This window comes from Eptatretus burgeri, chromosome 11 (assembly GCF_056783735.1).
Source record: "Eptatretus burgeri isolate ZD-2024b chromosome 11, Ebu_testis_v1, whole genome shotgun sequence".
NCBI classification, from domain to species: Eukaryota; Metazoa; Chordata; class Myxini; order Myxiniformes; family Myxinidae; genus Eptatretus; species Eptatretus burgeri.
The window spans coordinates 32,339,375-32,358,428 of NC_140971.1; the positions used below are offsets into that span (position 1 = coordinate 32,339,375).

Sequence of the window (19,054 nt, forward strand, 5' to 3'; positions counted from 1 at the left end):
CTATTTTTCTGCTCTTTTCACGATACCATGAGTAGGGGTACTCGGTGTTGCCCGGTATATTTTTGTGGAGGCCTATTTTTCTGCTCTTTTCACGATACCACGAGTAGGGGTACTCGGTGTTGCCCGGTATATTTTTGTGGAGGCCTATTTTTCTGCTCTTTTCACGATACCATGAGTAGGGGTACTCGGTGTTGCCCGGTATATTTTTGTGGAGGCCTAAAAAAACTTCCCGACACCCACTAAGGAATGTGGTCACAGATCATTTAATATTACCTTTCACATAGCTACAAAGGCTGAGGCACTATCGAGAGATTTTAAAATGGCCCGTCACGGTCGCCTGTCCAACTCACAATCCCGTGAGATTTGCGGAGACCCCGTGGAATTGCGAGTCAAGTGGCCAAAAGACCCGAAACCAAGAGATCGCAAAATCAAGTTCGCACATAGAGAAATGTACTGCACTGTACTGGGTGGTCAAAGTCCTATTACCCCATCTCACCCCCCACCATCCCCTCTCCTCCACCCCCCCCATCCCCTCTCCTCCACCCCCTCCATCATCATCATGTACCCTGCCTGGTACGTTTTGTGTGTATGTATATATATATATATATATATATATATATATATATATATATATATATATATATATATATATATATATATATATAATTCCAGCAATGTCTGTGTGTGTCTGTGACCACTGTTTCTCAACAACCACTGGTCCGATCTAATTGAAACTTGCCAGGTATATTGCTGGGGACCTGAGGATGTGCCTTTTCAAGGTTTGATATTAATTGGACAAGTGCTTCCCAAGTTATGGCCATTTATTTCCCAAACCAATGACAAGACATGTTGTTGCGTGGGCGTGGCCGATGGGGAAGGGAAGCTCAGCCGCGTTCGCCATTACGGGTTACAACGTACGGACTTCCGGATAGTGATGACTTCGTGTATTCTAATAATTTCTCGATTTCTTATGCGCATTTATAGATAAACACAATGCCCCAAGTTATGATCGTTTTCATATTAGACGGTGTATAAATTTCGGTAACATCAGAGTGCTGGTATGCTCCGAACCAGGAAGTAAATTTTTTTTCTCTCTCTTCTCTTTTTGTTTTTCCTTGCCACGACATTGCGAAAAGGTAAAATACGTTGGCGCTAATTGAATAATTGGGTATTAAAACTAAATTGCGAATAATCGTAACTGTGAATAATATGTGAACTTCCGGGCCACGCATGTATGGGCACGCGAGAGCGAAGAAACGGCCTGTGTGGTTGTTGTTTGTTGCTCGGGGTTTGAATATATATATATATATATATATATATATATATATATTTTTTTTTTACGGGCACGTACTAGTATATATAATGTTAATATTTTGGTTTTTATGACTAATAGTTTTGTATATTCATAGGTTACATTTATAACTCCTGTGTGTTCATAATATTCATTCATCAGGTCCTGCGGAGGGCGTAACAGGACTTTGTAAACACCCTGTAGATTATTGGCGAAGACGCATTGTAAATGTGTTACCTTAGAAGTGGAATTTGATGTTATTCGTCGAATGGATACTTGTTAATGTACAGTTGATGTTTCTGTGTTAAGTTTGACCCCGATATATAAATATGGTGCCATTCAGGAAAAAGACGACGACGTACCACTAACTTGGACCGCTTCCAGAAGAGGTTTATTTATATTTAAATGTCTGGTAATTGTTTTTGTAATTGCTTGTACGTATGTGTACTTGAATATAACTGTCATTAACCAAAAAGGCTTCGGCCCCTAAGAGCGATTAAAAAAAAATAAAAAAAAACGAACTTTATTATTATTTTTTTCTTTCCGAAATTTGTTTTTTCCTCAAACACTCCCTGGCACTCACTGACAATCCCCTGAAAGCTTGACGAAGATCCGTTCAACAATCTCTGAGAAAAATGGCAACACAGGCACACAGACAAACGGCTCTCTTCTCGTGTCGATTTCCAAACACCTGGCTGTGTTGTTACAATATATGTTTGCGTATTCTACAACTTGCCAGCTGTAATGTGGTTGTGGTTTGCATGTGCACCTTCAAAACTTTTATAAACCGTTCCTTTGGTTTTGATTGCTTGTTTGTGTTTTTTTCTGTTGCAAATCTAAATTGTGAGATTCACAAGCAATTTGTTCTTGGGGTGTGCAGTGGTCCAGTCGCAAGCAAACCACACGAGGAGGGATGCATCGAGCAAGACCACAGGTCCAGTCAGATGGAGATCTTTTGGATGATTATACAGATATCGAAACCTTTGGAAGCACCACAGACGTCATTAGGAAGGCTCCACTACCGCACGATATTCCCAGTGAATACCGGTCACAAAAGGAGTTTGCCGATGATTCAACATCTGTGCAGGCAGAGCACAAGCCTGTAAATATGAACTACCAGATGTGTTCGCTCTTTGGCTTTGACTCCGGAGAAGATGAAGACCATGGTGAGGCAGATCTAGTTGGCATCGGTGGTAGCCCATTACGAGCTCCAGACTCACACTCCACCGATCAACCAGTTTCTTCAGTAGTCTTTGAAGAGCCAGCATCTTCTTCCAGCGAGTCTGAACTGATAATTGACGACAAATCCGAACGCAATAACCAAGGTAAGAAGCACATAGTGAATATAAAAGAAGCTACATTGATGCAGAACGTAGCAGTGCAAACCACAAAGAAAGAGGAGGAAACAGATGGAATGGAAATTAAAGAAGGGACGACAGCCAAAGAATGTATAAAGCAAGAGGCAAGACGTGAAAATGTAGATATCAAGGAGACGATCTTTGGAAAAGATATGACTACAGGAGAGGAAATCGTGACTGAAATTAGTACAAAGGAAACAACCGCAGGAAATAAAGCACATTTAGATGTGGAAATTACAGAAGAGGAAGAGCAAGTGGAGGAGGAAAACTCTGAAAAAGAAATGGTTGGAAATGATAAAATCATGGCGAAGATAGTGCATATAAAGAAGGAAAGGTTTGTGGAGGGAGAAACGGTATCAGAGCAAATGTACATTGAGGAAACCATTTCGGAGGAAGAGTGTGTTGCGGAGGAAATCTTAGCGGGAAAAGCTGTTATAAAGGAAGAAACAATGGCGGAGAAAGCAAGCGGGAAAGAGATAATTGCAAAAGAAATAATCACCGGTTGTGCCGGAGCCGACAACAATCAAACCTGTACCGGCGGAGTCAAATCAGAAGATGAAGTTAGACAAGGTGCAAATGCAAGCCCAGCTGGTTCCCCGAGCGGCAAAAAGCAAAAAGTAAAACGAAGTGACGCGCTGGATCCTGTCGGGCAAATCCTCCAAATGCAAATGCAAATGTTGGAGAATAAAGTACCTTCGAATGTACCTCTTCCCTCAAGAGCTAACACGACCCAGTGCGGTAGCCCACGGACAGCCAGCACACAAGGAACGTCCCTTCATCAATGCATTGACAGCACAGGAGGAATGGGCACTCTGGCAACGCCGTACAAACCAGGTACGTATTTAGAGAACGTCACCTCCAGAAAACTAGGTTGTTCTCCTTTTCCATTTTCAATCTCCTTGTCTTCTATTGAAAGTTTCTCCAAAGTGGAATTTGACTTGGCCCCTTTTGTCTTGCCTGCAAGTGTTTTCCAGGGAATTGCTGAGTCAAGAGGAGCATCCTGTGGATTTCCAAGCGCCGTTTGTTGGCCAAGGAAATGCTGTCTACAAGCTGTTCAGCCTCGGCGAGCTGCCCCTCCTCGTGCGGTTGCAGATCCACAAAGCCCAGACAAAACCCAGGAAGAACACGGGTTATGGCAAGGTGCGGTGTGCTTGGATTATACTGTGCCATGTTATTGGTTCTGGATGTTTTCAATGTGCCAGTCTCAAATATCTGCCTATGGATGGTCTTGTCTACAACAGCAACACTTTCCTGTGAGTGTTTTGGCTAAGATGGAGTACCAGCCATTCTTGGGGCTGGAGGAGATGACAGGCAGTGAGGCCTGCTGGCTTTGGGTACAGAATATCCTGAACAGCCGCAGCTGCTGCTTCCTGGGTAGGTGACATGCAGCAATTTGTCTCATATGTAGTATGATGCACAACCTTACTTCATACAACCAAAACTCACACAGACCATACGATCTGGATTCAGTGGTGGTTGTATCTCATGGATATGAATGCATATTACTCAGCTCCATCGGTATCGTTTTTTTCTTTCTGATATTGATATATCGTTGCGGGGCCGGGCGTCGGCCGCGAGCATGACCGCGAGATGGAGCTGCAACGTCAGCTCGACCGATCGCCCAGAATTCAGATCGTACTTCTTTGGAAAAGTCCGAGGAGTACGGGTCCCTTTTTGGACCGTGAAGGGTCAATATTTCCACCACGTGGTACAGGGTTATTCGCTAATTTTAAAAATACTGAGAGACCACGTGGCGATCTACCGAGTCTTCACACCCGCGACGGCACCCGTACGGAACGAGCCGCTCAGCGTACTCGAACCGTGTGTGACCTGAGCGGACGGTCACCAAAGTCCCGTCGGTCCAAATGTCCCCTTACAGCCGTAACCACTTTTACTATTTCTCCAACACGCAGCACACTAAGCTAATGGAAGAATAGATGCTAACGAGCTGATACATTGAACAAATGGGGTTTATTTATACAATAATGGGGGGGGGGGGAACTTGGGAAGCACGTAAAGGCAGAGCTAAACCGAATATAAGAAATGCAAGCATATACAGCAAAGGCACTTAACAGTTTACTACTTAAAGACGGGGCCCCAGACACACACGCGCACACACAAATACCCCAAAATGACCGGACCAAATGGTCTTCATTGAGATCTATCTTGGACCTGTCCGCCTCGTGCGGTCTTCAAGCTGGTTGTTCCGGCGAGAGGCGAGCCGAACCCGGACACCGGCGGGCAACCCTTGCGGTTCCTGCGGGGACTGGCGTCGCTCGAGCTCTCCTTCGTGGTGAGGAGGATAAGGACGGCATCGACCACGACCGGCCAGACAGGCTCCCTGGGACGAGTGCTCCAGCAAGACGAGATGTCTAGGTCGGGGAACTGCTCTTTCGTCCGGAGCTCTTCCGCTCCTCCACTCTTTGAACAGCTTCTGTCTTCCTTTTATTCGCCTCCGCCGGCTCGACCCCCTCCCCCACTCGGGCCGTGGAGAATCCCGGATCAGAGGGTTGTTCTCATTCTCTGCAGCACTGTTGTTACGGTCGTTTCTGTTGTCGTGCTGATTTATTTCCAATAAGAATCCGAACTATAAAAATAAATCACAGCGCATGGACATTTATTTACCCATTCGACAAGGGAAAGGAAGCTATCTATAAAACACATACTTACCGATATAACTAATCTATAGGACCTGAATGTTGTGTGCGATAGGTTTCCAAGTTCGTAACAATATTGGTGGGCTCATACCGGTGTTTATTGATGTAGCGGTATAAAATTATTATTATTTTTTTTTAATGTAGGTTCCAAAAATGTGTAATGGTCCATTACGTATACATATACGATGTGCACATCATTGACATTGTAATTTTTCAAAGTATTCTCGTGGGACTTATGTTCCCCATGATAACGGTTTTTTTACTTCCAACTTCAACTTGTATTAAAAATGATTTTGTTTCAAAGCGAGATCAGTGTTGGTAATCGGCACAGGCCGGTATATGACGATCGTGGATCACCATACCGGTCATCGGCACAGAATATCTAAAGCACACCCGATTCATATAAAACTAGAGGGGGAGCACTCGGTAGAGTGCAAAACCTCCGCCGCCAATACTGCTCGGTCACTCAAGTGAACCTGATATCCTATTCATTAAATTTGACGTCAACAGTGCTCACAGAGTTATAGTTTGCAACTTTCCCTTTTTAGGTCATCTCTTCGAGCATGACCTAATAATATGGGTGTCGATGTCCTTCGATCCGTCCGTCCATCCATCCGTTCACAATGAAGTTGAAGCGGGAGATCTGGTCATTAGTGATCCTGATAGAGGTCGATGAGACGTACACGATGGTATGACTTTCGAGGTCACCGAAGGTCAAGGTCAAGGTCACGAGGCCTTTGAAGTTGCGAAAATGACGATTTTCTAATTCTATCTCCTCTGCCATTTCTCAAGCGATCTTGAATTTGATTGTAGCAAATGAATCTATGGGACAATATCTAAATTTTGATCGGGCCAAATTTTCGATATTCGCTTTCGTTTTCGTGTCACGTGACTTCAAGGTTGGCAAAAAATGCGAAAATGACGATTTTCATGCGAATATGACGATTTTCAAAATCTATCTCCTCCTACATTTCTCAAGCAATCTTGAATTTGATTGTGGCATATGAATCGATGGGACAATATCTAAATTTTGTCGGGCCGGATTTTCGATATTCACTTTCGTGTCACGTGACTTCAAAGTTGGCAAAAAAATGCGAAAATGACGATTTTCAAAATCTATCTCCTCCTACATTTCTCAAGCAATCTTGAATTTGATTGTGGCATATGAATGAAAGGGACAATATCTAAATTTGGTCAGGACAGATTTTCGAATTTCGCTTTCATTTTCGCATCACGTGACTTCAAAGTTTGCAAAAACTGCCCTACCTTCAGGAGGCTATATATTTTCTCACAGAGATGACCGTCACTCCCGCACGGGTGTATTTTACTTTTAACTTTTACATACTCAATTCATTCGTCATAACTAGATTCCTTGAGACAGAAATTGATTTTACATGGGTATATCCACCTGAAGTTCCAAAATCAGCCGCAATTATAATTTTGGCATGTTTTTTGTTGGAAATCATTTAAAACATGTAGAAATGCAAAAAAAAACCCCGAAATTTTGTTGAAAAAAAAGTTGCAAAATTTTTTTCTCCAACAATTTTTTTTTTTGGGGGGTGGGGGTTGGAAATTACTTAAAACATGTAGAAATGCAAAAAAAAAAAAATTCAAATATTTTTTCAAAATGGCCACCATAGCGGCCATATTGGATTTTGTATCAAGTCCAAAATCTAATGGCATGATCCTTGGACCATACCTAATCCCCCCACCAAGTTTCGTCGAAATCCGTCGAGGAATTTTTCCGTAATACTGTTCACAAACAAACAAACAAACAAACAGAAAGGGGTGAAAACAGTAACCTCCGATGTTCGATGGCGGAGGTTAATAACCAATTGTCAATCGCTTTAAAAACAGCCATGAGGGCAAAGAAAACCGCGATTGCTTGTATAGTGCTCGGGTGCTGAGGGTTAAAACTTCAAACCTACTGTATCTACTTCCTGGTACGTCTTGACGTCATACGTTCCATTGTTCCAGATGTCGCTGAGTGCACCAAAGCTTTTAAAATCATGTAAGGTATTTAAAGATTGGAAACAACTTTCTTCGATTTGTTGGTGATATACCGGTTATGTTTTTTTTTCTGGTATACCGGTATATTCAAAATTACAATACCAGTTTCTTGATGTGAAAAAATTGTACCGATAGAACCAGTATATCGATATACCGCCGGACCCTACATATTACTGTATATGACATAAATGATATACATTTACATATAGAATTTGTGTCCACTGACTCTCACCCTCCCTCCCCCCCCCACACACACACACACACAAGACCACCGGCAAAGATAAAAACACCTCTATACATTAATTGGGGTCATGCTGATCCTACGTAGCAAGTCTAGACGTAATCGGCCCAGAACTGTAGGAGTAGCACGACAAACAAACACTGGTATGTCAATTATATTTAGGATAACAACACCGTGACTGTCTCAATTGAGGAAATGATAAAGCCAGGAATGAAGGTGGACTTTTGTATGCTGCAGGCAGTGAGATTTGCAAGTGGGGTCGGATGCCAGACTGTATCGAATGACTAAGGAGATGGGTCTTTTCTTGGAGATTCAGGGCCTCCAACCATTATGAGAGAGGAGCAGCAGCCTATCCAGGAGATTAGGACGGAATCCAAACTGATGGTCAGATATGAGTCTGAAAACATGATAGACTTGACATTTGCAGCAAGGATTGATTCCAAAACTTTGATTATATTTGGAAGTAAGATTACTGGCCTATAATCAAGAGGATCTGTTGTTTTACCCTTTTTGTGAATGGGAGCAATGTTTGGAGTCTTGCAAGCAGATTGAAAGTGGCCAAAGGAGAAGGATGGGCTGAGCAGTGCAGATGGAGGAGAAGCGAGAGCAGCACAGCAGGATTTGAGAATAATTGCACTGATGCCATTTGGGTCCATCACCGATCAAGAGTCAGTGTTGGACAGAACTTTCTCTACCTTCTCGGGTATGATTTAAAGGCTAGCACAGCTAGAAGGCCATTGTGGGTTGCAGAGTTGGCTATAGTTTGTTGCAGCACTCGTCTCAGCATGGTTGGAGTGCAGATTTGGCCTCTCCAGACAGTGATGAAATGCTGAACCACAACCTGAATGATGGGAAGACAGAACGACCAAAACCAAGGCGAGGACTCCAGCAGAGGGTCGCTGTCACTTACGGGTTTTGGGGGCGGGGTGGGAGGAGGGTGGTTCCAGTTTTTGGTTCCGAATCAATTTGAAAATGAATGGGGTGCTGGGGTGGGCGGAACCTTTCGACAACCAACCTTTCGTTTACCATCCAATATTATTTGTTTTTGTTGCAATTTCTGAAACCCAAACACTTTCGTGCTTGTATGATGACCATTTATGCTCAAATAATCATCAAAGTAAAACAGAATGTGGAAGTTGAACATCTTGAAGCAAGTAAAAGTTGAGTTCAGATGTATGCATGAAGGGTGTAGTCTCACATCAAGCTCTCTGTATGTGGGCCTTGTAGGGCGCTTCAATGCCTTGAACTCGGCTCTGCTGCGTGTGGAGGAAATTCCCCCTCATCAGCAACGGACCGCACCACAGTACACGACGTTTGTGTGAGTTGAGTTGTACTGTGAAAACTATTGATTTCATCAAACTATTTTTTTCCAGTATCAGTATGAGCCTTTTGTCATTCTCCGTGCGGGTCAAGACTCAGGCCTGGTTAAGCATAATGCATTGAGCAGACATTTTTGTAGGACTACACCCATTGAGGTAACCATACTTTTATTTATTTATACTGTGCTCTCTGCTGACAGACCAAACACCGCCTTGAGAGTTTTGCATCACATATTAAAGCATCTTTGCAGGTGAGTCCCCCCCCCCATTGGTAACCACTTCCACAATTAGATTTTGCATGATCGAGATGCTTTCCTGCTTATGCACCACCTGTAAATCCTCCCCAGCCTCTCCTCTGGAGACTTCCTGTTGAGTCATTCGCCAGGAAACATCTCGGTGACGCTACACCGAGCAATGCCAGAAGGGACAGTGCCTCGAGCGGCTTACAACCTGCATGATGCCCACAGTCAACACTCGAACGACCCACTGATCCGAGTCCCCTGGGTGCCATTGGACCAGACGTTACTTCTGCCGTACCATTGGGAACTGGGATGGGTTCCTTGTACATTCCCTCCTAACCAGCCTGACAGACAGGTGAGCCATCTAGTGATGAGCTGGTAATTTATGAGTTTCCGAATGCACCACGAGTCGTGACAAGGTGCTTGTGCCATACACAGACTTGTGCATCTCCTTGATTGTTAAAATGTATAACAAGTCCAAAAAAATGAAATATTCCACATAAACTTCATAATGTATATAATGGTGAGCTATAAAAGGGATGAATTGAGCCTGGTGTTGGCTTTGCGGTTAAGATGGCTGGCTTGGGACCTTCGGGTCCCGAGTTAGAGCTGCTGTCGACCGTCAAATTAACACCAAGTGGAGTTGACTCAGCCTGTCATCCTTCTGAAGTCAGCAAAATGAGTACCAGCTTGCTGGTATCCTGCGTCAGAGTGGTGACCCGTCCAGGATTGTGCCCAATAGCCCAGGAGACTGCTGAGGTCGCACCAACGCTCTGCACAGAATATGGTCCCAATGGATTGGATGGATAAAGGGAATGAATTGAGCCTGGTGTTGGCTTGGCGCTTAAGGTGGCTGGCTTGGGACCTTCGGGTCCTGAGTTTGAGCCTTCGTTGACCATTGACTAACACCGAGTGGGGTTGGCTCAGCCTGTCATCCATCCGATGTTGGCGAAATGAGTAACCAATGTACTGGGGTAATAATCATTCAGGGTAACGACCCATCCAGGACTGTACTCCTTTCCAATTAAACTGGCCTAGGCAGCCCTATGCACATTTACAGCACAAAAGGAATGGTATTGTTCCATTAAATGGGATGATGTATGATACTTGAGCACCTTCGAGGCTACACTCTTGCTTTTGGAGCATTGGATTGGGATGGATTTTGATTTTGAGACCGAGAAAGCTCGTTTTCCCAAATACAATTGCACGTCTTCCACCTGTTTGTGTGAGATACTCGTATCTCACCAAGGGGAGACTCGTAGTTGTAATGGAGCAAGCTATTAATTGTTTCCATACCCAAGGACTGGGTACTTGGTTTGCTGGGACTTACCTTTATCATTTTGCCCCATCATCAGAATCCAAATAATGAAGGGAAATCGAACAAATCAACCTCTTTCTCCTTGTAGCCAATTCCTTTCTCACCCTTTTGTGTGCAGATGAACTGTGACAGGGGGTCAATGTATGGAAACACAGATGGTGGAAGGGGAAAAGGGAGGAGAGGCCAGAGTGGAGGGAGGAGAAGAGGCAGAAGGCGAGGGAGGGGGCCGAACAATAAATGAAACGAATGGAGAAGACATGATGACCTGAAAAGTACGTGCCCCTTTGGGGACCATTGGAGGGGGAGAGGAATGGTTTATTGATTCACTCATTAAATAATCATTCATTTTGGGACTTTTGATTTCTACACTGGAGAAAGGTGTGTGTAATATATATATATATATATATATATATATATATATATATATATATATATATATATATATATATATATATATATATATATATATATATATATATATATATACATACATACATACATACATACATACATACATACATATATATATATATATACAGTGGAAAATCGAGATAACGCTAAGCGTTATAGCGCTTGTACTGATATAACGCTCATACACCTTGGATCCCCAAAAATACTACTATTCCATGTTTAAAGGCAAAAAAAGTGAGAAAACAGAGACAAAGTTAGCCCAAAATAGCGCTAAGTGGCGAAAAACATTCAAGCTGTCATTGTCCTGTGTTGAGTTGACATGTGGTGTGAAAATACTCACGAGCTGTCATCTTCTCGCACCTTTCCCGTATAAATGGCGAAGCTGAGATGAACAAAATCAATTGAATTCAAATCATCAGAGCATCCGTATCTCCTGTAACTCACGTTCATGTTCTCTTCTAACACCATACAACACAGTACACAACGTCAGTACAGTACTGTACTGCACAAGATTTACTAATGTTCGCGTGCTCTACCGCCCACATCCTTTCGGAAGAGTTGTCAACAACTTAAATCTAAGCTCCCGTTACATCTCCTGTACCAGTTCTTCGACATCTTCATCACCTACCAGCCGATAAATCTTCAAATTTGTTAGTTTTGTTTGCTCTGTTCAGTTCAGCGCTGCCATGCCGAAGCGGAAGTGTTATTCCATAGAGGAGAAGCTACACATAATTAAACGGATATGGAATGGTGAAACTCAAGCGACCATCAGCAAGGATACAGGCATCACCGGTTCAACTCTAAGAGGATGGTTGAAGGATGAAGAGAACATCAAGAGCTTCATCGTCACTGTCAACTCCAATGAAGAGGAAGAGGGTCAAGCTTGGGAGGGATCAGGAGTTGGACCAGGAACTATTCAATTGGTTCTGCAAGTCTAGAGAGCTTGACATACCCATCTCAGGCACCATCCTCCTTCATCAGGCCAAGAAGATCAAGATCTTAAAGTCCAAGGATGGGAAAATCTTCGCTTCCTTTATGCCCAAGAACACCACCAGCAAGATCCAGCCTTTGGACCAGGGGGTCATCAACTGTTTCAAGCTATTCTACAAAGATCAATTATGCGAAGCTATGGCCAGGGAGCAGAAAGAGATGACCGTCTTCCTCAAGGCCATGGACGTTAAGAAGACGATGGAGTTTGCAGGGCCAACTTGGGAGAAGGTCACCAAGGACACCATCATTAACTGCTGGAGGAAAGGCCTAGTTCCTTCCAAGTCTGATAATGAAGAAGACTTCAATGGGTTCTCCAAGGAGGAGGTGGGCAGGTCTGCCATCACGGCCCTCAACCTCGCCCCTGGCGCATCAGCTCTTGATGCTCTGCAGGCCTGGGTTGATCAAGAAGAAAGAGACCTGGCTGAAGAACTGCTCAGAGAAGAACAGCTGTCAACTGGAGAGGAAGAGGAACCCCCAGAGGAGTCGGAAGAAGAAGAGGCACCAGTTGAACCTCTCCCCCAGCCTCTCCACTCCAAAGGTGAACAGTCTTTCCTTTATGGTCTTCGTTGGTTGGAGTCCTTGGATGAGCAGGAATGCCCCAATCTTCGTTTGAAGATACACCAGGTTAAAATCCTTCTGGATGACACCCGAAGACTCTCAAGAGCATCCATGAAACCAACCAAGATCACCGATTTCTTCAAGATATAAATTCCGTATCCGTTTTGTGATTAAGGAAGCGTAAAATATTTTACCGATTTATCTGATGATGTACATTTTGTATTTTTTATTTTGTAAGTAATGTTCGATTGTACATGAAAAAATAAAATATATTCTATATGCATTCAATTCCTGTGTTTATTTCTTGTTTAAAAAAAAAAGAAAAGAAAATAACTTGACCGCTTCGTCATCAACACCAACAATCCAAGATGGCGGACGTACATGTCCACGTGTTTTGACTCTGGTTTGTGTGTAATATAAAATATTTTTCAATGCATCAGTATCGCGCTGCATCATTTATAACGCCCTCGTCGCTTTGGACCCCACCGGTGAGCGTTATATCAATTTTCCACTGTATATATATGTTGTTCGTCTTTCGGCTGCTCCCGTTAGGGGTTGCCACAGCGGATCATCCGTTATGATCCGCATACTGATTTGGCATCGGTTTTACACCGGATGCCCTTCCTGACGCAACCCTGGTCGCCTCTTATGACACAGGGATAAGGATTGGGTTTCGCCATGATTCCGGGCTGCCCTACACCCTCTCATATCGCGGCCCAGCGCAGAGCTCCCATTCTCAAGCGATCCTCCAACCTAAGCCTCCGAGTAGCCGGATTACAGGCGCACGCCACTACGCCCGGTAATATTATATACACACATATATATATATATATATATATATATATATATATATATATATATATATATATATATATATATATATATATATATATATATATATATAATCACTTTCGTTTCACTTTGAATGATCACTATATGTACGTTTCACTTTGAATGATCAAAACAATATGCCGTTTGGGAAAGAGGGTGGGGGGGGGGGGTGGGGCGGCTGCATCTGGATGGATAAAACAATCTGACAACTCTAATCAGGCTTTTTGTGCCATTGACGCCACCACGCGAAGTCATGGCCCTTCACTTCCAATAATTATTCATCAGCAATGTTTCGCATGCCAGATTTTTGTGCAAAGTAATTAAAGGAAAAACATCACATTTGGATTTATTGCAAATTTAACAAACAAATCGAATATTCAAAATAAGCATTGTTCTTTGCATCAAAGTAGCACTGGGGCAGCATTTCTCAGAATTACTAACGGTCTGTCAATCTATCATCATTACCGGTTGCTGGTCATGTGATGAGGCAGAATCTACAGGCTTTTATTTGACTCGATATAACACAGCTCTCCCATATGGTCCCGAAGCCTCCGCTTCTCACACCTGGATGCGGGAGAATCCAACGCTATCAACATCATTGGTGTCTCCCACAAATAACCTGAAATACATGACCTTCCACTGCAGACGAGTCACTGGTGTCCGTTTTCCTTACACCTTGATTCCAATACGGCTCGCTCAGCCATTTCAACCCTCCCCGGTTCAAGGATGCACATGTTCTTCCAGCAACCTCTTCCTTGTTAAATTCCAAAAATCCAGACTTTCTGCTCATCTCCCCTTTCTGTCCCTCTTGTGGAGCCATATTTCTGAGGTTTCCAATCTCACATTCCTCCATGGCTTCAAGCAGGCAGCACACCACCATCTCTACCCACAATTCTCTCCTATCCAAGTTCATACTTGCAGGTTATTGCTTTTGTTTTGGTCTCCTCTCCTTTACAATCATTCATTCCGTTTGTTACGTCTTCTCCCTTGTCCCACTGTCTGCCATTTGCCTTTCTTTCATCTGACTTTTGTGTGAGCCTCAACTTTGAATACCAATACAAAGACAGCACTCTTGCACGTCACCAGACATGCCTCTGCCCACATTATTACATTATCATAATACTTTTACGGAGTTTCATTTAAATCCCTTCAGCTGTTCTCAAATATCACATTTTTACCTGACTTGTCCTTTTAACCCCATAATCGAATCAGTTTGTGTATACATCATCATACATACTTGCACCAAGTTTGACTTGGATTCCTTCAGCCATTCTTACATCATCGTGGCAACGAAAACCTATCATGGATGGACAACCTGAAAACATGCCTCCGGCAACTTCGTCAGCAGAGGCATAACAATAATGCCCTAAAATGGTTGTCATCCATGCATTGAATGGGTAAACAAATAATTTGTGATTCGAGGAAGTAAATTAAATGTAGCTGAGGTATAAGTGGATGATTAATCTGGGTACCAATTATCAGATCTGGATTACATATATACACTGATGAGCCAAAACATAATGACTACTGACAGGTGAAGTGAATAACATTGATTATCTTGTTACAATGGCACCTGTCAAGGGGTGGGGGATGTATGAGCCAGCAAGTGAACAGTCAGTTCTCAAAGTTGATGTGTTGGATGCAGGAGAAATGGGCAGGAGTAAAGGCCTGAGCGACTTTGACAATGGCCAAATTGTTATGGCCAGACGACTGGGTCAGAGCATCTCTGAAACGGCAAGGCTTGTGGGGTGCTCCCGGTCAGCAGTGGTAAGTACCTACTGACAGTGGGCCGAGGAGGGACAAACCACAAACTGGCGATAGGGTGTTGGGTGCCCAAGGCTCATCGATGCACGAGGGCAACAAAGGCTGTTCCGTCTGGTCTGAACCGACAGAAGGTCTACTGTGGCACAAGTCACAGAAAATTTTAATGGTGGTCATGGGAGGAATGTGTCACAATCCATAGTGCATCGCACCCTGCTGCGTATGGGGCTGCGTAGCCGCAGAGCGGTCAGAGTGCCCGTGATGACCCCTGTCCACCATCGAAAGTGCCTACAATGGGCACGTGAGCGTCGAAACTGGACCTTGGAGCAGTGGAAGGTCGCCTGGTCCAATGAGTCCCGTTTTCTTTTATATCACGTGGATGGCCGTGTACATGTGCGCTGTTTACCTGGGGAATTGATAGCACCAGGATGCACTGTGGGAAGATGACAAGCCGGTGGAGGGACTGTGGTGCTCTGGGCAATGTTCTGCTGGGAAACCATGGGTCCGGCCATTCATGTGGACATCAATTTGACACGTGTCACCTTCTTAAACATCGTTGCAGACCTGGTACACCCCTTCATGGCAATGGTATTCCCTGATGGCAGTGGCCTCTTTCAGTAGGATAATGCGCCATGCCACACTGCACACATTGTTCGGGAATGGTTTGAGGAACATGATGAAGTGTTCACGGTGTTGCCCTGGCCTCCAAATTCTCCAGATCTCAATCCGATTGAGCATCTGTGGGATGTGCTGGACCGATGCCCGATGCCCTTTGTGTATAAACATATACACAAAGTCCGATCCACGGCAGCTCCACCTCGCAACTTACAGGACTTGAAGGATCTGCTGCTAATGTTTTGGTGCCAGATACCACAGGACATCTTCAGGGGTCTTGTAGAGTCCATGCTTCGGCGGGTCAGCGCTGTTTTGGCGGCGCACGGAGGATCAACAGCATATTAGGCAGGTGGTCATGATATTTTGGCTCATCAGTGTATATATGTATATACATATACATATATACACACCAGCGGAGCAACCACCTGGGTTGAGTTTGAGCATTACTCGCTGAAAACAAAGGTTCAGTAAACCCTCAAATATCGTGGCTTTCGACATGCTTTTATTTATTTTACATGTTTATTTCAATTGTAATGTTTTTTTTTTCTGGCTGCCACTGACCTTCCTCTGCATCTTCTCGAAGTCCAAGAACGAAACACCCATTTTCCCATTGGCCCTTAGTTTCCACTATCGCGGCATTTTCCAGAAACCTAACCCCCACGATATTTGAGGGTTCACTGTGCTGTATAGTCTGTTTTGCAAGAAGACGAGAGATGTTTGCATGGTGTGTGCTTAAACAGTTCTAGATGGTCTAAAGGGTACATTCTAATAGTAGTTAATGTCTAATCTCTCAAGCATGTAAAAAAAAAAGTCCCAAGTGGTCTGAATGCTCAAGGGTCCAAGCTGTCTAATCTGTTGGAAGGATGGAAGGGGTCTAAAGGGTATAAAAGGTCTCACTACTTCCAAGTACATGACAACTCTTGAAGTTGCTCCTGGAAGCAAAGTACCATTTCCCAGAAATGGACAAAAGATATTCTCTGAAAACAACAAAACAAACAAAGAATACATTAATAACAGGAAAAAGAGCAATCAACCAGAGATTGCAGACCCTTGTCAGGACTTGTTTTGTGTGGCGTTTGTGGACTGGTGTGTCACACAGTTAATCAAATATGGCTGCCAAACCATGTGTCTTATTGATTCCTTCACAAACTTGTACACCCAAGGCTTGGGGGACATTTGTGCAAAGCTTCCTGTCGATCTGTCCAGCCATTCTGGAGAAGACTATTTTTTTATATGTATTCGGGTAAATCCAATATGGCTGCTATGTGACCTATTACAATGTGTGTGAACCTTTTGTTGCTCGTGGATAGGCGGTCATACGTGTAAAGTTTCGCCTCGATCTGTTCAGTCACTTCAGAAGATTTTAAAGATTTATTTATTTATTTTAAAACAACATGGCTGCCGAATCACGTGACCGATGATGTCATTTTTTTTTTTCTTTTCTGTTGACCTTTTAAATTTTATTATTATTTTTGTATACATTGTCGAGTCTCATTTGAGAGCTAACACACAATGCACCAATGCACAAAAGGGGGGCAGGAGGCAAAAGGGGTGGGAGAGGGAAAGACAAAACAGTGGGGAACAGAGATGTGAGATCTGTGGAAGGGAGAGAGGGATGGGGTGGGAACACGGGGGTAAACAATATGGACACCACAGGGACTTTCAGGACCTTACACAACAGGGAACTTCAAGGAAGGAAAGCAGGGAATTTGAAGAAAGTGCATTTGGGTGGATTCATGGGGGTAGAAAAGATCAAGGTTTTTGATGGGGGATGATAAGTGGTGGTGAACAGCTGTTTTGAAGACCTGGAGGAAAGAATGGGATTGAAGAGTGTGGGAGTTTATTCCAAAGGAGGGAAAAAAAAGAGGAATGAAAGAGTGAAGGTGAGCAGTGATTTGTGATTTTGGTAATTTTACCAGAAGGGGGTTTCTGGCAGACCTTGAGCACCCTGCGGAAATATGGTGGGGACAAATTGCAGACAGAGCAGGGGGGGGGGGCGAGACCGGAGAGGAGACGGTGGAAGACAGAAAGACCACCGACCTGCTTGCGGTGAGAGAGTGAGAGGTCCAAAGACTCAGCCTCATCGTGGGAGATACCAATGATCCTAAATGCCTTGGTTTCCACAGCGTGAAGCCGAGAAAGGTGAGAGGCAGGAGCACCAGCCCTTTAAGGGAAAGCAGTACTCCATCAGGCTGCAGACGAAAGCTTTGTATTTGGTCAGGAGCTCAGGTGGGCCGAGGAAGGACTTTGCACGACGGAGAATTCCCAGTCAGCGACTGGCTTTGGAGGCCAGGTTGGAAATGTGGCTTTCCCAGGAAAGATCATAGCAGATAGTGAGACCCAGAAGCTTGAAAGAAAGGACTTCTTCCAGAGGATTGTTGAGAAAGTATGGGGGGGGGGAGGTTCCAGATGGTCCTTTCGGAGAGACATCATGAGAGTGTGAGATTTGTCAGGATAGAAAGACATGTTCCATGTGTTGGACGAGTTCGTCTTTTTATCCAGATCGGCAGAGAGCGAAGAAGATGCTACTTGCCGATCTGAGGGATGAGAGCTGGTACGGCAGAGGGTGGAGTCATCAGCAAAGAGATAAAGGGGATTTTTCAAACAGTCGGAGAGATCATTGATGAAAACTAGAAAAAGAACAGAGCCCAGAACGCTGCTTTGAGGAACTCCAGCCTGGACAGGAAGAGGGGATGGAAAAACTCCATTTTGAGCTACACGTTGGCTCCGACAGGAGAGGAAGTCTGCGAGCCATGAGTGGAGATGGCCTTGGATACCATAGGAAGAGAGTTTGATGAGCAGCGCAGGGTGCCAAATCATGTCAAAAGCACACGATTTGTCTCGGGATATGGCTGATTTAATGTCTGGCATTGAGGACCTCCATCCATTGTTGGGAGAGCAGAAGCAGCATATCCAGGGTAGAGTGACCTGGTCTGAATCCAAATTGATGATCTGAAATCCAGCCATTGGAGAAGAGGAAGGATTTAAGGTCTGTAGCGATGATGGATTCCATTACCTTCCAGATTGGGAGAAGGCTGATTGGCCTGCAGTTGCAGGGGACTGTTTTTGCATCTTTTTATGCAGGGTGGTAATGTTTGCTGATTTCCAAGCAGATGGCAGATGACCTTGAGCAAATGAGAGGGCGAATAGAACAGAGAAGGGGTGAGCAAGAGCAGAGGAGCAGGTTTTTCGTCTGATAATGGGCTGATATCGTCTGGACCGGTTGCAGAATCTGAGTTGAGGTTTTATCCCTAGATGACCCACAAAATTTTTTATGCTGATCAGGTGTTCTACATATGCTATTATGACATCATTAAAAATTGCACATTCCCCTTGAGGAGTACTTGCCGTGTGCCAAGTTTCAATTTTTTCTTTGGTGCGGTTTCAGAGATAGAAGTCAAAAGTTTTTTTCTGTTTTTCCAACATGGCTGCCACACCACGTTACCTGTGATGTC

At 44.0% G+C, this 19,054-nt stretch overlaps 1 protein-coding gene across 2 annotated transcripts in view; it reads left to right on the plus strand.

Moving 5' to 3' along the window:
* The window catches only part of ICE2 (interactor of little elongation complex ELL subunit 2), a 45,516-nt gene extending 26,574 nt beyond the window's left edge, over positions 1 to 18,942 (plus strand). Inside the window, exons 9-16 of one of the 2 annotated variants that reach the window (XM_085845797.1) lie at positions 2,172 to 3,483; positions 3,614 to 3,789; positions 3,891 to 4,023; positions 8,785 to 8,875; positions 9,077 to 9,127; positions 9,224 to 9,470; positions 10,552 to 10,705; positions 14,869 to 18,942. In XM_085845797.1, coding sequence (XP_085701923.1) covers positions 2,172 to 3,483; positions 3,614 to 3,789; positions 3,891 to 4,023; positions 8,785 to 8,875; positions 9,077 to 9,127; positions 9,224 to 9,470; positions 10,552 to 10,674 — 2,133 coding nt within the window. In that variant the 3' untranslated portion in view covers positions 10,675 to 10,705; positions 14,869 to 18,942. Of the gene's footprint in view, positions 1 to 2,171; positions 3,484 to 3,613; positions 3,790 to 3,890; positions 4,024 to 8,784; positions 8,876 to 9,076; positions 9,128 to 9,223; positions 9,471 to 10,551; positions 10,782 to 14,868 lie in introns of those variants that run through there. The other variant, XM_085845796.1, reaches the window with a different exon arrangement.
* The last annotated feature ends 112 nt before the right edge of the window (positions 18,943 to 19,054 follow it).